At 48.3% G+C, this 18,169-nt stretch overlaps 2 protein-coding genes across 8 annotated transcripts; one reads left to right on the top strand and one right to left on the bottom strand.

Annotated features, from left to right (window-relative positions):
* The first annotated feature begins 163 nt into the window (after window positions 1–163).
* Window positions 164–13,543, top strand: MTFR1L (mitochondrial fission regulator 1 like). Of its 7 annotated transcripts, XR_012778533.1 has the most exons (8): window positions 164–225; window positions 1,993–2,097; window positions 2,834–2,943; window positions 3,745–3,956; window positions 6,946–7,258; window positions 9,728–9,950; window positions 11,400–12,408; window positions 13,408–13,543. XR_012778533.1 is itself a non-coding variant. In XM_075522159.1 (7 exons), exons 1-6 carry the CDS (start codon window positions 175–177, stop codon window positions 9,900–9,902), a joined length of 966 nt encoding a protein of 321 aa, XP_075378274.1. In that variant the 5' UTR covers window positions 164–174; the 3' UTR covers window positions 9,903–9,950; window positions 11,400–12,450. The 7 variants fall into 7 exon arrangements, 6 of the variants coding, with proteins under 6 accessions (XP_075378274.1, XP_075378275.1, XP_075378278.1 ...); XM_075522159.1 differs by lacking the exon at window positions 13,408–13,543 and having other exon boundaries at window positions 11,400–12,450; XM_075522160.1 differs by lacking the exon at window positions 13,408–13,543 and having other exon boundaries at window positions 9,728–9,932; window positions 11,400–12,450.
* A 25-nt stretch (window positions 13,544–13,568) lies between these two features.
* On the bottom strand, window positions 13,569–17,903 carry AUNIP (aurora kinase A and ninein interacting protein). Its single transcript, XM_075522144.1, has 3 exons — window positions 17,614–17,903; window positions 16,977–17,112; window positions 13,569–15,137 (listed from the first exon to the last, which is right to left on the bottom strand). Exons 1-3 carry the CDS (start codon window positions 17,704–17,706, stop codon window positions 14,197–14,199), a joined length of 1,170 nt encoding a protein of 389 aa, XP_075378259.1. The 5' UTR covers window positions 17,707–17,903; the 3' UTR covers window positions 13,569–14,196.
* Window positions 17,904–18,169: the final 266 nt, after the last annotated feature.

Below are 18,169 nucleotides of genomic sequence, written 5' to 3' on the forward strand. Positions count from 1 at the left end.
GGAACGGGTCGGTGGGAGCAGGGGGCGGCCCGTCCTTCACACCGGGGCTCCCCGCGGCACCGTCACCCTCACGGCCCCGCACGCCATTACACCCCTCAAGGCCCCTTCGCCTCCCCGCCCGGCGCATGCGCGGGTGGCGCCGGAAGCGCGGTGGGCGGGTTCTGCTTCCGGGTGATGGCGGCGGAGGGGCCGGGAGCGGGGCCGCGTTGCGCTGCCGCCCCTCAGGTACCGGCGGGGCCCCGGGGCGGTGGCAGCGGGAGGGAGCGGGGTGGGCCGCGCCCCCGGCACCGGCCGAGGGACGGGGGCTCGCCGCGAGTGGGGGTCGGGGGGGAGCGGGCTCCGCTCGGCTCGGCTCGGCTCGGCCCCGGAGGGCTCCGTGTGGGCCGGCTCCGCGGGCGGCCCCGGCGCAGGCAGCGGGCGCTGCCCGCAGCGAGTCACTGCTGTCTTCCAGTGAGGAGCGGCGGGGAGCGGGGTAAGATGAGCCCGGTCCGCGCCCGCGGGAGCCGCAGCAGCCAGCGTTGAGCCCGCCCCGGCGGCCACCGCCAGAGCCGGAGATGGCAGCGGACTCCGTAAGTGCAAGCGCCGCCCGAAACGGCTCCTCAGCCGGCGGGCACCCCGGGCCCCTTCCCCCCCGGGCCCCTTCTGCCCGCCCCCGGGGGCCTCTTCCGCCCCGGCTCTCCCGTGGCCAGTAGCCAGAGGTCCGTCACAGAATCACAGAATCGTGTAGGTTGGAAAAGACCTTTAAGATCATCGAGTCCAACTGTACACCTAGCACTGCCAAGCCCGCCACTACACCATGTCCCTGAGCACCTCATCCAAACGGCTTTTAAATACCTCCAGGGATGGTGACTGAACCACTTCCCTGGGCAGCCTGTTCCAGTGCTGGACAACCCTTTCAGTGAAGTAAAATTTCCTCATATCCAGTCTAAACCTCCCCTGGCGCAACTTGAGGCCATTTCCTCTCGTCCTATCACTTGTTACCTGGGAGAAGAGACCGACCCCACCTCTCTACACCCTCCTTTCAGGCAGCTGTAGAGAGCGATGAGGTCTCCCCTCAGCCTCCTTTTCTCCAGGCCGAACAACCCCAGGTCCTTCAGCTGCTCCCCATCAGCCTTGTGCTCCAGACCCTTCCCCAGCTTCACCAGTCAGTGCACTCCTAGCTCAGAGATTCAATTTAAAATGCACATCAAGAATTGTAAATTTAACTGCGTAAGCCCATCGTTCAGGCATCGCGTGCGTGACAAGCCCCAGCAATAAATAAATGAATGGATCTGTTGGTGGACTGAGTGAAATAACCTGTTTGGATTCCAGTTTGTCATTGCTGTCCAGAGTCTTAGGCTCTCGTGACAGGAGGCAGCACGTGACAGCCGTAAAACTGGCAGAGGGGAAGACGGTCAAAGGACAGAGCACTTCACCTTTTGAACCCCTTTCGGAAGTACCGAGAGATCACTAAAACGTTTGCTGTTTCTGAAAACACTCTCCAAGGATGTTCTCATCAGCCCTCAGCCGGGATAGGCATTGAACACACTTGTCACTTTGCCGTCATCCAAGAGATGTTCACGGCCTTATCAGTGCTGCTTGTGTTAAAAATCATGTGGAAGCGAGAGTGTTCCTTTAAACGCAACTTTCTTCTGATTTAATTCTTCTGCTGGGCCCCTCGCGCGACGCTGTTTTCCCCCTTTTGGCGTGTTTTCGTTTGGAGCTCAGTGTCTGCTACTGGGTGCTTTTAGTTTTCAGTCCTGAAAATACTACACCCGTGTTTAAAACGCCCCTTTGTAACTGGCTGATTTTCATGTATGTTCAGCTGAAACACAGTTTTATGGAATGAAGACCTTAGTTATTAGCAGGTTCCCAATTACAAGTATCACTCAACAAATAAAAAGTCAGAGATCAGAGCTCTTGAGTAGATTGTATAGGACAATTTCCAATTTAATAAATTATAAGAAGGGCAGCTGACTTGAAATATTAATTATATCACATGGATTCTTGTAGACGATCCCCATCTGGCAGAACAAACCCCATGGCTCAGCACGCAGCGTTGTCAGGAGGATCGGGTCAAACCTCCCTTTAAAACCCTGTCCCAGAGCAAGCTTTGAGGTAAGCGGACTCGTAAGGGATTTGGTGATCGCGTATAAGAAGCTGCTGCTCTTGAGCAAGACAAGGCACTGCCACGGGCTGCTGTTCTGTCATCCGCACATGTCTGCAGAGTTGTATTCACAAAACTCATGTAGTAGTATAGTTAATTTTAAGATCTTTTTTCAATTTCCTTTTTTTTTTTTTTTTTTTTTTGAAATTCTGTTCTCATAAAGTGATCGTTGGCACCTTGAAAAGGATACCTCCTCAGATAGTGTCTATGGACTGGGTTAGCAAGCTAGAGGAGACAGAAACACGGAGTTGCTGAACCAGTGCTTTGTTGTGTGACCTCCAGCAAGCCACATGCCCTCTGGGCCTGTGTTTCCTAAACAGTAAAACAAGGTTTATGGAAACGCTTACGCCACTGTTTAAGCTCAAGGACAGCGCTGGGATTTGTAGCGGCAAAGTGTTGCACGTGGCCTTGGCAGCGTGCTAAGCTGTATCAAGTATCCCTTCGCTGCCTTGCTGTTCAGTCTCACAGAGCACAGTGACACACCAGCACCCCCAAGAACACGTGCAGAAGCCGACACACGGAAGCGCTGCGTTTCCGTAAGCCAAATGGTGTTGCTGTCGCACACCTGACAGATGCAGCTGCCGACCTGGTGCAGAGGAGAAAGGCTCCAGCAGGCAGTACAGCACATCTGGGGCGGCTTCAGGAGACAGGACCGCCGTCTCCTTAATGTAACTTTCTTCTTTTTAGGTTCTACCAAATGTTTCGGAGCTCTATTTAAATGACGTCCCTCCAGTCCCCACCTTGGCAGACATTGTGTGGATAGCAGCAGATGATGAAGAAACATACGCCAGAGTCAGGTTGGTTTCCTCTTTGTGTCTGCTGATCCTTAATTTTATACGCTGCTTTATTTTGCAAAGCATAGGCCAGACGTTAATCAAATGCTCACAACTTCCAGTCCTCTCAAGGTCTGATGTGGTACCTGTTGAAAGACGTTTTTCCCAAGAGACAGGAAGAAAAAAAATTGGACAAAGGACCCTGGGAGGAGTTCCTGCAGGAAGTGCTAAGACCCCGTGCCATATTTTGCTCACTGAAAGATCTGTGCAGAGTAACCCCTCTGATCCATGGTATTTTCTGGTTAGAAAGTTGACAAGCTGAGTTGTCCTGGGATTGAAATGTTCTGCCCCCAGCCATTTGGTTCTGGTTGTTTGAACTTTTGTCCTTAAAGCAGGGCAATAGTAATAGGTATCTTGTGAAAGATAAAATGGACTTTGAAATCAGAGGCAAAAGTTAATGGGTAAGAGACATCTCCCATGTGCACCCAGAGTGCTGCCTGGCATGGAGACACAGTTACCAGGAGAGAAATGACTTGAAACCGTGTCAGCACGCCCAGACTTTTGTTCCTGCGTCCTCTCACCACATCTTGTGCCATTGGGTCATGATTTCTGTGACAGGCTTTCTGTTCCTTGTAGTGCAGAGAGAGCACATACAGCGGCACAGCGCATCTATACGGTGGTACATATATAGCATAGTGGCGCAGAGGCTTAATTCATTGTGTTGAAGTCTTCTGCTGTCCTGAGGTGGAGGCAGAGCATTGCCGAGCGTTGTTGTCACGGAGGGGCCTGGACCTTGTAACTGACCAAGAAGTTTTTGTCCTGTAGAAGTGACACTCGCCCGCTGAAGCACAAGTGGAAGCCGAGTCCCTTCACCGTTATACAGCGAAATGCTTCAGTCCCCAATCTGAGGAAGCAGGAGGAGAAGCTGCTCGCCTTGAAGAAACCTGGTTTACCAGCACTGAGCCGAACAACAGAGCTCCAGGATGAGCTGAGTCACCTTCGGAGTCAGATAGCTAAAATAGTGGCTGCAGAGTCAGGTAGGAACATAATGAGCTTTTTTTTGTTGAATGAGAAGGGCTGACATAGTGAACCATGTTAATTCCTCCATACAGAGCAGACTTGCATGTTGTTTTTCCTGCAGAACCGTGGCTCCCGTTGGAGGGATGCCGTCTTGGGTGTCAGCTCAGTGCTGGTTCTGTGTTTAGATGTTTGCATCTGTTTCGTTGGAGGAGTCCTGTTTCTTTTTAAGAAATACCAAGTGCTGCTTTGTGACTGCATTTGCTGCGTTCGATCTGGAGGCCGACTCTCCTCTCAAGCACCTGGTTTCATGAAAACATTTGGTGTAATTCTTGCCATTCCTGCTCCGAGTCAGCCATGAGTGAGAGGGTTACATCTTGATTTGGGTAGGAACGAGACATTAGTGTTTGTTTCTTCTGTGCAAATGACAGTGCCATTTCTGTAGCAAATAAGGTATTTGGGGAAAAGCCTAGCTCAACTGATTTATTTATTTCTTTTCGTAAATTTGTATGCAACTAAAAGCCACGTTTTAGCCGCAAAACTGAACCATGAGGAAAGACTTCTTCTCTTCCTTTCATGGCTTTTCCTGTATACTCAGCTCTGAAAATACGAAGGTATTTGGTGGGATCCAAATCCCAGTGGTTCTACAGGGCGCACTGCAACAGCGGCTGGTATAGAGCGTGGAAACTAGTAAGAGGGAAATACCTTGGTGTCTATTTATGGAGTGTTCAGAAGGCAGAGTTGTTGGTCTCCAAACTCAAAAACATTGAACAGTTTTGCAAAGTAAAGGAATTTTAGTCCTTCTTGAAGACAGTTTTTCTTAAAAGCTGAGTTTCTTGTACGCAGAATATTTTTGCCAATAACCAAGATGACAGCTGTATTATGGCTGCTTTCCAGAGGAAAAGAAGGAGCTATAATTCTTCCCATTACTTTAAAAAACCAAAACAAAACAGGATTGTGTCACACTTGAAATGGTATCAGGCGGGTTAATTCCTGTTGATGATGGGTAATAGTGGCTGATGAAACCTTCCTTATCCTACATCTGAAAGCAAATATTTTTTTTAATTCCCAGATTGCTACTTTGCACTGCACTGCACAGTGTGCGCACGAGACCGAATCTCTCATGATCTGCGAAAGACGATGTGGTTGTCTGAGTATTGTAGTCCCAAAGGACTTGCAGCTTTAATGACTGCTTATATTTAGTCCAGCTATCCACAAGCCATTTGAACATGAAACAGAGTTGTGGTGTTTGATTTAGTTGAAATGCTGGTTTCTGCATGAGAGATTTGGGGTTCTTTTTCAGTTCTGTGTGATGGTCAGTGGACTCTAAGAATCTATTTGATATCAATAGTGTAAATATATATGCCACCACATGAGAATATAGATGAAGTTTTTAGCATGTGAAGTTGTATTTAGACGAGAGATTTCTTCACTTCCATGGTAAAGGGCTGTAGTGAGATAATGCACGTGCTGGTGTTTCTTGCAGTCTTTGGTCCTGTCAGAGTACACAGGATCCTGTATGCCGCATGCCTCGACTCTTACAGCAGCATGGTAAAATGAAGCCACTCTGGGGGCGAGGGAGCCACGTTACCCTCAACTCTGCAGGGAATAAGCGTAAAACAAGGCATCGCAGATGTCCCCTTCAGAGAGGCTGCGTGTGTCCTCTTTCTTCTTTCTGCAAGATCAGAGGAACAACCGAATTTAAATAAAGAACAGGGGAAATTTTGTGACTTTTTCCTTCCAAGTTCTCTCTCCGCTCTACTGTTGCTCAGGCTGTGTGCTAGAAAAGTCCCTTTTAATTCAAGGAGAGTAATAACGAGGAAAATTAGAGATCCAGATGGGAGAAAAGCGATTTAATCATTTAATACCTTTTTCTCTCCCTCTCTACTCAGCCGTGTGCCTGGTTGTTATCAGCTGGCATTTGAGAACAGTTCGTATTGACTTCGTGTCCTCTAAGTCACTAATGGGGAGCTGTGATTTAGGGCCTAGCTGTAGCTCGGTAATCTGATGGAGATAACTATTTAGCAGGCTTATTTTGGAAAGATTGATGTCAAAAAAGAAATATTGGGCAATCTGCTTTATTATATACTTCGAGAAATCCCTTAATTGGAAATTGATAACTATCTACAAGTTTACTCCTGAGGCCAAGGGCATTAGTGCTTTAAGGTACAGTTTGTTTTCAATACAGGAAGGTTCTTCCAAGGAGACGTGCACTGAGCATTTTGCTGGGTTTTTGGTTGTTTTCCCTTAGTGTTTTACACTGGAAATATCTAACTCATTTTCACTTAATAACGCTCGGAATTGACATAGCTGTTCTTATCCTCACTGCATTTTAAAGCGTGAACAAATAAATCCCATCTTCCCTGTGGAACAGGTGGATGCTATTCTCATTTTACAGATGGTGATGGAAAGCAAAACAGGCCAAAATGCCTGCAGTCACAGAGTGAATTGCTGTGACCGTCTAGTGTAAAATGCTGGAGCTCCTGAACCAGCTCTGCATTCTCAGCAGGCATAATGGTTACGGGGGAAGGAGAATGAAAGGAAAAGAAAGGCAAGCGATGAAGAAAAAGAGGAGAAAAGTTAAGACAATTAAGACCTACATTCTGACACGGGCTCCCTCTGTGACGCTGAGCAGCAGCTAAATCTCTGTTCCTCCATTTCGTATCTGTAAAAATGGAAAAAGTAAACATTACCTGAGCTCTGCAGGGACGAGGCACAGTGTTTGAACCGGAGGGGTGATATGGTGATGGGCACGATAGGAATAGGGATACATACGGGGGTTGGTGGGATAAAAGGTACTGGAGAAGGTTCTTGTGTTGCGACATGGTGTCACAGGAAGCAGAGTGGACATGGAGGGTAACAGAGAACGTGGTGAATTTGTTTTCTCATAGTCTGGGGGAGGCTGGCTGATGATGCCTCTTGATTTATATTGTGTTGTTTTAAGGGGAAAAAATACCTACATGGTTTGGTATTAGTTTATCTATTCGCCTATATTGTTTTCTTTTTCAGCTTCTGCTTCATTAACACCAGATTTATTATCTCCAGGAAGTTCAAATGCATCTTCCCCTTTACCTTGTTTTGGACCCTCTTTCCAGTCTACAACTTCCTTTGTCATAAGCGATATCACAGAGGAGGAGGCAGAACTGGAAAGCCCCGAGCTCCCATCAGTCTCCATGCTTTGTTCTGCAACCTCCGAGTGTTGTAAACCAGAACCAAAGGATCCTGACGAGGAAGATTCTGTGTCTCTTTCAAAGGCCAGCAGTTTTGCAGATATGATGGGCATTCTTAAAGACATTCATAGGATGAAGCAGAGCAAAGACTTGTAAGTGCTTCCTGAACTCTCTTCCTTTTATTTTACCTTTTTTTTTTTGTCTGTCGAGTCATTGTAGACACTGGATGTTGCATTCACTGCCTGTTGGTGCTGCTTTGTATTCATGATTCACAGGGGGGAAATAGCTGTTTATAGCAGAATTTTGCTAACACTTAACGTTGGGGGGGGGTTAATGATGGCTTGCCTGCCTGGATAGAAAGCAGTGGAGGGGAACTTAAACCGATTAGCACAATGTTTGGCTGCTTCAACTTGTTCACCTGAAAAAAAACTTGCGTTTGCCCAGATGAAAACCAGAACTGTATGTATTGGCAACTGTCAGAGTGAGGGTCGCACTGCGCTCTCCGCTTGCAGTGGTTCCAGGTGCTGGCGCTTAGACCATCTCACAGACCCAAGCGGTTGGGAAGCTCAGCAGCTTTTTCAGCGTGGCACATGCAGGAATTAACACGCGGAGCTTTTCAGCTTCTCAGCTTTTGCACCTGGCCCAGCTCTGAGCGTGGGCAGAGTGAGTTTTCACTTGTCGTATGATGAGTTTACACATTGATCATGAGAACGCCTCAAGCTGCTGACATGCCAGCTGCTGCATGGCTGAGACAGGATTCTGCCCAGCTGATAAAGTAGCTGCTTTAACGTTAGCTGTACTGCCTTCGTTTTACATGTGAAATCACAGTGATAAAGTTCAGTTTCCACATTTTTCAGCCCGAAGATCTATCCAGCCATTATGTTGTGTGAGTAAGATTCCTGGCCAAAAATAACATGTTGTGTGATGGCTGTTCGCAATTTCTATGCCTAATTCAGTTTAAAAGAAATTGAATTCTCAGCACTGAAAGATTATATAGTCAAATGAGAGAAATATGTTCAGCTTGTATCCAGAATGCCAGTACGGTATTACGCATCCATAATTCACACAGCATACCCTTTTGCTCTTCTTTTCCTAAGTGTTAAATATTACTCAAAGCTTAAACACTCACTTGCTTTATAGAAATGCCTGTAATCTTTCTTGGGGCTGAGTAGGATTCATGGACCACAGACAAATTGCTCCTCTTCTTTCTTCCTGTCTGTTGCAAAGCAGTGCTTTGGGCATCCAAAAATAATTCTGAATTATTAGTCAAAGGGAGAGAGAATTCTCAAGAAAAATGCCTGCTGTTGTGTGCGACTCGGCCCCATTGGCTCAGCAGAGGTTTGGGTTAGGCTTTAGGTAACTATAACTGTGCCGTTCTAACGGTCATCCACTGGCTCTAGTAAATCCAGAAAAGCTTGCAGATGCTTCATGTTGTGACATGTAATGTTTTAACTTTATCAGAAACGTGTGTACCTCTAGGACTAAGCATTCACATCTAACAATGTAATTATCAATCTTCTAATTAGTGCGGACTGGTATGTCAGCCTTCTATGGAAGCAGACTTTCAGGGTAAGAACAGTGCCACCATCTGTGCCAGATGAAGATAGGGAAATGTGCATTATTCAGGGGAAAAAAAAAAACTTGTACAAATGCAGATTATGGTAGGGAAATCCGAGGCATTTCTTATCCACGCCTGGATGTGCCAGCGAGGCTCCTGCCAGCACCGGCTGAATCACGAGGAGTCAGGTGCTGGCTGGGGGGGAAAAGCAGCGTGTAGGTGACAGGGAACGTTGCAATATAATGGGTCACAATTTTAATTTCCTCGACAGAATGTATGAGAACAGCTACTAATGGATGAAGGTGTTTGATCTTGCTGTTACCCTGGGCGAGAAGTTGTGTGAATGAGTGGGAGGGAGAGATGGTTTGTGCACAAAGAAAGGATTTACCAACACTGTTGATTCTTTCTAACGTTACAGGAGATGGGGGAGAGCAAGGATTTTGTACGGTAGAATACTCGGGGGGAAGGGGATAGCTGCCAAATCCCTCCTCGCTGGGGAACAGCGGGCAAAGGAACTGAATCACTGGGACCCCTTTCTCCCCTTGCGATGGCTTGACGGATTCGCCGGGAGCTGGGTCGCACTTGCTCCTGCTGCTGCTTGCCTCAAGGCTAGGAACACTTGAATAGAAAAGCCTGAGACTGTTCCTTGCTGGAGCTGAACCATTTTCCTCTCATCTGTTTCTCTATCTCAGCCTCTAACTTGCCTCCTACTTGCAACAGTGATGTTTTAGGATACGGTTATTACAGCTTAATTAAAGCTGTTTGAAGAATCCCAGGTAGTTGAAAAATTACGTTAAATAAATCATTGATCTTCATTGCTTGATGAGCTTTAATTCCTAGACACAATCCTCTAGTGTCGATGCAGTTGTGTGAGCAGCCCCATGCTTCTACAGCTGTGCTCACCTCGCAGATGTGCCATCAGGTTACACAGAGCAGTTGTGCCCGTGTAGGTCTGCAGCACTTGTAACGCTCCAAAGGATCACGTACTCTTTAAGTGGATGAAGGTACCAAATGATGCTTAATGAGATAACTACATAGATGCTTCTCTGATGCTCCTATTTAGGACTTGGTGCTTAAACGCAACCTTGGAAGCTTCAGGAATGAGTGAGAAACGCTTGCAGAAATGTGCATGTTTCAACAAATGTGAAATAGAGCCTGTTAAAGTGTCTGTGATGCCCTCTGCGAGGGGAGTGGCTGAGTGGTGTGCCTGCTGGGCCGTGCGCTCAGTGAGGGGTTAAAGACAGGTAGCATGAGGAGCTGCTCGGACTGTGAGTACACCTTCACTTGTAAGTACCACCGTTATGGGACTGCACAACGTAATTTTTCCATGATTATTTCCTTGGCCCTTCGAGTGGCTATAAAGGGCTGAGAGGCTGAAGTTGAACGCTGGTGCTCCGCGGTCTGCCGCTGATTGTGCCTCGCTGCAGGACATTGTACCCTTTGGAGGTGTGCCTCTTCTCAGCCCGGTGTGGGTTATCTGTCTCTTCACTCATCCTGGGAGAGCTTTTCCTTGCGATGGGCACAGCTGGAGGCTGTGTCAGCGCTGTCTCTCCTCACTGCTGGCGGTGTCGCCTCCTCCGCTGGCTGCTTCGGTTTCCCCTGTCCCTCTTCTGAGGCAGCTGACGGACACTTGGGTACCTCCGAATTCTCAGGTTTGCCCGTGTGGAAGGGCGGGCTTGGGGAGGGCTCCAGACCCTGTACTCTGGTCTTTCTCTGCACCCTTTGCAGAAGGAACAGTTCTGTGTGGGTGAAATCAACGGCATGCTTCTGGCTACAGAATCATCTTGTAAATAAGTGATGCATTTATGCAACTGTAAATTAAGAACTTGCATCAGACAAATCTGACAGCGCTAAGGGTTACCCGTGAGCAGCTCAATGGCATCTTGCACAGCTTCCTAAAAGCCTTCACTGTTAATGTGAGAACAAGCCGCTCCCAAACACATATGGAAATACTCGGGGGGGGATTTTTTTTCTTTTAGGAATGTTTAAAACACCCATAATGTTTTTAGACCAAGGGAGGACTTCAGCTATTGAGGGGGGAAAAAAAAAAGTTAAACTCTGAAATTATTATTACAGGTTCTAAACAAAACCTTAATGAGCAATTCATGATACCTGAGGAAAAAGAGCTGGGTTTTGGCTTCCTGTAAAATAAGCTCACTGACAGTTCTGACGTGAACTGCTTGTCTGAACTTGTTGAATGAGGCAGGATGCTTTGGTAACAGAATGCTACAGGAAAACTCATGTGCAGTAGCTAAGCGGAGGGAAATCTATACCAGCCCTCCTTTAAAATACCGGTAAATACCCTTATTTAAATATGAAAGCATACATCCATTGTAGAACAAAATTCATTAAAAAAATACTTCTAGGACTTCAACTCAAACACCACTTGTAGATTTATATTAAGGGGATGTAGGCTGTAAATAATTAATGAAGTTTTATTTTACTTGTTATTAACACAGTTGAATAAAAATTATAAAGAGCTTTGATGCTGAGATTTTCAGGATACCCCTTGATCCACAAAATGAGCTCCAGGTTTTCTAAGCCAACATGAAAGGTCTGAATTTTTAACTACTTTTTGTTGGTTTCTGGTGTTGTTCTTGCACCTCCTCCACTTGCGACAAAAGCTGATGGTAAAGGCTGCAGAAAAATACTTTAAAAGACTCTAACCAGAGCTGTCAACCATCAGTCTTGGCACTTCTCTTTACTCACACACTGTGCTTTTGTCTTCCATGTAGAACCCGAACTTCAATGAAGGAGGAAGACCCTGCCATTCTTATAGCAGAAGTTCTGAGAAGAAAATTTGCCCTAAAGGATGAAGATCTGGCCCTGAAGGAGAAATGATGTTACTGTCATTAAACTCTGTAAGCAAAAGTGTTATGCTCCCAGAATGTTCTCCACAGTAGCTGCCTTCCTAAGGATTGAGCCTTTTGCCTCTTTTATTAATTAGAAATGGTTTCTGCACTGGACACTTACTTAGGAAAGACCCTACGGATTCGATGTGTTTTCCATGTATTGTTATATTTAAGAAAAAACTTTTTAAGAAGATGGAAATTCTTTTCCACCTGTATTTTGATGTTGATTATTGATAAGGTTCTTCTAAAGAGTGCAACGAGTGCTGCTGGATGACGTTCTTTCTACCTACAATGTTCCTTAGGTTCAAATTAAGCATTAACTGATAACGACCTTGTTACAATATAACTAGTTACCATTTCCAGTATAAACGGATGTCAAACATCCAGGCCTCTCTCTGTTCCGAGTACGGTACAGAGCTACTGAGAATAAGCTAATTAATGCTTCCAGGTCTTCAGTGTTGAGGAGGTGGTTGAATCACGGTGGTAAAAGGCAGCTTCGCAGTAACTCTGACCCCATGGCAGGATGAAACTGCAGTCAGCGATCAAACCGCTCAGTCACATCTAAGGGATGCTGGCTGGTTGTAGTGTGCCCCGGGCATTTCTTAACTCACAAATTATCCTCACAGTTGCATGACAGAATGGCCTTAATTTCTTGCCAGTAATTTAATGTTTCATTAATAGTCCTTGTATTCAGATAATGTATTTTATTTAGCATTCAAAAGGTCTATTTATTGAACCACCAATGCTAAGAACCGAGCACCCACCACAAGAGCTGTCATCTGAGAAAAGGGAAGAAGGAACTTGGCATTGTCTGTGGCTACAGTTCTCACTAACTGAAGAGGTTTCCTTCAGCTACACGTTCTCTGCAATGTTCCTCATGGCTGTATTTAAAGTATGATTTTTTTCCTTTATATAAAATGGAGCCTTAATAAGACACGGGTTGTCCTTGATGTTATTAACGCGCATGCGTCCAAACGTGCCAGCAGTGGTGCTTGTGTCTTGGGGAGGGTGGGGGGTGGGTGTGGAATTTCAGCTGCTGCAGCTGAAGTGTTGGCCGGTGGTGCTGCCCATGAATGTAGGCAGATGCCAAGGATTTTCTTCATCCACCAGGCCCTCAGCCCTTGAAAAATTAAACCATCATCCCCACCTTAAAAGTGAGAGAAAAGGCTCGTATTGCCTCTGGCCACCCAGTCAGCAAGAGCAGAAATAGCATTTACAACTTAATCAGTTTTATAGGCAGTTACCACAGCTCTTCCCCTCTCAGATGTGCACCGAGAGCCACTGGACGATACGATCGTTCTCTCTCTGTCCCAATAAGGCTCCTCTGCATAACCATTTGGCAGGAATACACCTGCCTACAGAGAAGAGGGAGCTGTAACCAAGAGTCCCTGTTCCTGGAGACGTGCTCCACGTGCAGGCTGGATAGAAGAGTGTATCAGAGCAGTTAAATTCTGGACTATGACATAACTCCAGTTTGGTCTATTGTACCAAAATTCTGGCCCAATGGGAAAGTAAAGCTAGTGTAAATGGCAACATGTATGGTGTTAAAGACATACTCAACATTTAAAAAAAAATAAAATAAAAAACTGGGCAGCTGCTGCTGACAAAGCAGGCTGGTGTTCTGGAGCGTGATCACGGTCACAGATGGACTCTGCTGCTCGTGACCCCTGGGGTTTTTGAGCAGCTGGTCCCTGCACTTCAAGACAGCTAAAATCTAAAGCACGCCCACCCAAAACACCCCCTATCCAAAAGCAGGGGATTATGTTGAACAAGCCATGCAAGTACCACTGCTGTTAGCGAGACGTGGCAGCTGCCACACGCAGTTAAACCAATACTGAGCAGTTCTTCCACCAGCCCGGAGCGCTCACTGCTCCGTTTTTCACCTCACCAGGGCCAGACTGATGGCATCCACCTGCGGCTGCGGGCCCATCTAGGTGCATCCCCGCCTGTGAAAGAGCTATGAGTCCAACGTTAGGATTACAGTTCAGCCTTACCCAGAACAGATGCACTGTTAACAATTCCTCCTCTTTGTCACACTCGTCTTCGCTTTAAACCTCTGGTAAGTTAAGTCTGGCAACAGCAGTTAAGTGCTGTGATCCCACCTGCAGCTAGCAGAGGTGCGTCTTTCACAGTTACAGGCACACAAGCTGAAAAACACGAACCTCCTCTTATTGCCACGCACACCAGCTGTCACGTACAAGGCATAACCACAGTCCTGAAATAAGCAGAATGTAGCTGAGCTTAGTACTTCCTCGAGGCAGCTAACATCAAGTAGATGGTGTGGTTCCTGAGCTGAGCCTAGAAAACCTTTAAATTTGGACTTTCAGGATCCTAAGAAATGCAGACACGTTAGCAGTGGGCTTTCAGGCTGAACAGTGGCATGCTACATAAACACCAGGCAGTACTAAAGCCAGGCCTTAGCTGCACGGGCTGTAATCATGATTGAAACAGTCAAACTATTATAACCATACTCCTTCAAAAAATTTATTTTTATTAAAGCAAAATTTCAGAGAACAAAGAGGTCCTTGCCTGTCACATGGGTCTACTGCATATGCTGGCTAGACCACACATACAGAAACAACGGGTACACGTACCTAATTCTGACCGCTTTCTTACAAAAAAATGCTTTCCTGAGGCTTCACAAGAGGTCCTTATTAGGCAACCCATTCAAGGTCACTTATCAGTGTTTAATCACTCTGTTCCCTTCCGAATCCTGCGTGAACAGTAAATCATAGCACACATCTAACCGCTGCTCCCACCGTTTGCTCAAGCTCCTGTTTGCCGCATCACTGGGACAGCCCTTGTACGGGGAGGTAGGCAGCTGCCTGCGAGAGCTGCCCCCGTCCTGGCGAGGAGATGGGACGTGCTGGCAGCAGTGAGCAATTACTCTGTTCCCCTCGGAATCCTGGGTGAACAGCTGCCTGCAGGGACTGCTCGGTCCCATCTTGCTGCCCCATCCCTCCTCGGCGTTCTGGCTGCGCTCTCTCAGAGGCTGTGCTCTAGCTGGTCGTTGGGGAGATGAATAAAAGCCAGCAGCCCAGGTACCGTCTCTCGTTAGAGTAGGATTTATATTCTCAGTCTCAGTGAAATCACTTAAAGAATGAACACGACTCGATTGGTGTGGTTTCTTATTCTGGTTTGCACCAAGTCTTGGTTGGAAATCAAGTCCGGTCTTCGCCTCCTCTGGGAGCGGCTGGCCCTCTTGTTTGTTTATCCCGCAGTCTGAAGTTACACTGCCGCTTGAAGAAACCGTTTCTCCAGCGATTAAATCGGACTCATTTCTGTGAGCGATGATCCGGTTGCCCTCTGAATCCTGGGTGAAGCTGAGGAAGCAGGAATCCTCTCCCACCCCACGGGAGGCTTCCCTCGTGCTGTGGGACTCCGCTTGTAACAACGAAGAGTCTGGCAAAGGAGTCGGCGAGGCCGGTGCTTTCTGTGCACGCTGCTGAGGTGTAACCTGCGCCGTCTCCTCCTCGGCTCTGAAGGATTGTTTCTGGGCTTCCTCCATCTGCGGCAAAGCCAAGATCTTCACAGGGGAAGCAGGCAAAGAACTATCTTTTCCTTTATGGTCTTTACTGAGGATGAAAGGAGATGGCCTGGAGTTTTCTTTGTCTTTTTCATCTGAAAACAACACGGAATTGGATAAAGCCAGAGCTGGCGCACACGTCTCAGGGTTCGTCGCTACCCACAGCACCATTCCTTGGTGCTTGACTCAGAACTGCCGCTTTACTGCTCCTTCGAGTAACGACTGTCCTACACCAGACTAGCACTGCCCCCGCCCCATAAAACAATGTGCGTCTGTGCTGCTGAGGCTGTGATGGACTGGCAGCCGAAAACCCTGGAGCAGTTCAAAAAAGCAGCTTCCCTCAAGTGAGATGCAAGAGCTGCATCTCCAGCTGCTCCAGTCTTTGGCTTCTCTGCCTTCCTCCCCTCAGCTTTCCAGGCAGTCACCTATGACATTCCCTTTAAAAGCAGCAGCTCAGGAGTTACCAAAAAAACAGCCCCACAAAACTCCACAGTGCAACTTCTACAGCTTGCCTTCATGGCCTGATGAAGGCATCACGTCCCACATTTGCCCCTGAAAGCATTTAGTATAAAATCTAATACAACTTCTCAATACAAGCGAGCTCATCCTCAATTCGGGATTTGCTAAAAGAAAAAGAAATACAAGTAAATACTCCAGCATCTTAAATCCCACAGGCCTCCGGATGAGCAGCAGCAGCATTCAGTGACTCCAAACACACACAGTGAGTGAACGCAATCCATCGAGGGAATCAAACGAAAGAAAGGAGAAAGCACACAACACATTCAAAAGGAGTAGGAATAACGAATCCAAAGCAAAAACCATCGATGGCCCTGTCACAACACAAAAATGCTGTCAAATGATTAAACTGTACAATTTATGTAATGCTTCCTCTCATCTGCTTATTGCTAAACGAGTTTAATGTTGATGAACTAGCTGTACACAACTTACAATATACAAACGACTACACAATCCGACATGCTGGTTTCCGCATCCGTTTCATCTCTCTCCATATTTGTTAATTTGAGACCCATGGACAAATCCCAGTTTCTCATATTCCACAGCACAAAAGCAGCCTCAAAAGCACAGAAGTTGTGAGCTGGCTTAATTAGCTTAAATACGCCAGTTCCCTTGTGATTCCTTCATTGGTTCAGTTAGGATTAAACACCGCATTCTTTAGAAAAAGGTTTTGTCCAACCCTTCATAAAAAGCTTTCCTCGCACACCTCCCGCTGATTCCCCTTGCAGGGAAGTTGTTTGAACCAAGCAACATTCATTTTCACTTGCAGCTATAACATTCTTCCAAGGGCATTTCACTGACAATTTAGGGCTGATATCGTATAGAATAAGTCTGGCACATAACACCCCGCACGCTGCCCCTTCCCCAGGCAGGGAGAGCTGCCCGCAGGACGCTGCTGGGCTTGGTGCTCCTGCCCAGAGCACACCCTGCCCCGGCCGAAGTGGCGTTCCGGCTGGATTGTCCTTTGTGCAATACCGTCGGGCAACCCAGAACTGGACATTTTGCCACCTGGGTGGTTTGTATTGAAGCCCGAGCCAGGATTTTGAAGCCTGAGCCTGGGTGGACGTTTTGCCAGCTGGGTGGTTTGTTGAAGCCTGAGCCAGGCTTCCCAGCATTCCACTGAGAACTCCAGTTTTGTAGGGAATAAAGCCTGGTGCGTTATTTAGAGTTCAGATTGCTCTCCAGTGAAGGGTTGGCTGTGACTGCTGTTATTTACGCTTTAGTCTAACACTGTAAAAGGTACCCGCATTTAGATTAACCAGCACAATAAAATCCTTTCTGCAAGTTCAAACCTTTACCTTCTTCACTAGAAAATGCACTTTTCTGCCTAGTAAAGCTGCCAAGCAACAAAGCGAGACAGGTTTCCTATTACAGCCTGAAGCTCCTTTCCTACAGGGGCATACGCTGGTCCACATTACCTGTCTGAGGGCTGAAGAAGGCGGAGATGGTGGTTTGCTTGGTGCGTGGCTGAGAGGCTCTTGTCTGCGTGAAAGCGACTGAGGCGTGCTTCCTTTCCAGAATTCGACTAGATACTTTTGGCATAGCTATGAGAGACTGAGTAGGGAAAGAAAAAAGTGGAAAGTGAATATATGCCATTAATAACAAATCTACCCTTCTTCCAGTGCCGTGGCATAGTTCCCACCTTTGCTAAATGTGGGACACCATCACAGAATGGCTGAGGTTGGAAGGGGCCCACGGAGGTCACCATGTCCGACCCCCTGCTCAAGCAGGGTCACCCAGAGCAGGATGCTCAGGACCAAGGCTGCAGGCTGTCCCTGCCTGCTGCATCGTCCGAGCTTTGCCATCCCCATCCCATCCCATCCCATCCCATCCCTCTGGCACCTCTTGAAATACTTCTGCATTGCGTCCAACCTTGCTCTGCCAGCCTCTCCTGACTCACGATACCACGGCATCTACTCCCATAACCACAGTATCTCCCACACCCAGGGAGCCACACGCTCCCTCGGGACGAGGAGCCGGGCACACCCCGGCTGGCAGCGCTGGGGGCGGCTGCAGCAGCCCCCCCATACCGGGACCCCCGGCGCCGGGCCCCACCTGCGCCGCGCTCTGCTTCAGCTCGGCGGTGTCCAGCCACACATCGCACGCCTCGGCCTGCTGGGCCGCGCCGCCCCTGCGTCTGCGCTTCATCCCCGGCCCGCGGCGGTCTCCGTCCGGCCTCCCGGAGCGCAGAGCCGGGCAGGGCCCCTCCGCGGGCCCCGAGGAAGGGCAGGGACCGCCGCCCGAGCGGCGCCGGGGGCAGCGGGGCCGGGGCGCTGCCTCAGACTCCGGGGCCGGCGCGGCTCCCTGTTCCCGCCGGGACCCGCGCTCCCACCCGCCTCTCGCTCGCGCCGCCCCCGCCTAACGGCTGCCAACGGTCACTGCGCGCGCTCGCGGTAGAGAGGGACCAATCCGAGCGGCGGGGCGGGATGAGCGGCAGGCGGAGCCCCGCCCACCCTGGGCCGCGCCCTATATAAGGCACCGGGGCGGCGGCTCACTGAGGGGAGAGGATGGCGGCGGGTGGGAGTGGTACCGGTACCGTGGGGACCCCGAAGTGGGGACCGGCCCGTGGGCAACAGAAGAGGGGTGGCCGGTGCCAGAGGCTCCTCGGCAA

The sequence above is a fragment of the Mycteria americana genome, chromosome 21 (assembly GCF_035582795.1).
Source record: "Mycteria americana isolate JAX WOST 10 ecotype Jacksonville Zoo and Gardens chromosome 21, USCA_MyAme_1.0, whole genome shotgun sequence".
Taxonomy (NCBI): Eukaryota; Metazoa; Chordata; class Aves; order Ciconiiformes; family Ciconiidae; genus Mycteria; species Mycteria americana.

Coding starts and splice junctions, on each gene's coding strand:
- AUNIP (XM_075522144.1), bottom strand. CDS start 17,706: ATGAAGCGCAGACGCAGGGGCGGCGCGGCCCAGCAGGCCGAGGCGTGC. Junction 17,113..17,613: donor TGAAGCAGAGCGCGGCGCAG/GTGGGGCCCGGC, acceptor TTCCCTACTCAG/TCTCTCATAGCTATGCCAAA. Junction 15,138..16,976: donor CTTCTTCAGCCCTCAGACAG/GTAATGTGGACC, acceptor TGTTGTTTTCAG/ATGAAAAAGACAAAGAAAAC.
- MTFR1L (XM_075522159.1), top strand. CDS start 175: ATGGCGGCGGAGGGGCCGGGAGCGGGGCCGCGTTGCGCTGCCGCCCCT. Junction 2,944..3,744: donor GAAACATACGCCAGAGTCAG/GTTGGTTTCCTC, acceptor TTTGTCCTGTAG/AAGTGACACTCGCCCGCTGA. Junction 7,259..9,727: donor ATGAAGCAGAGCAAAGACTT/GTAAGTGCTTCC, acceptor GCTCCTATTTAG/GACTTGGTGCTTAAACGCAA.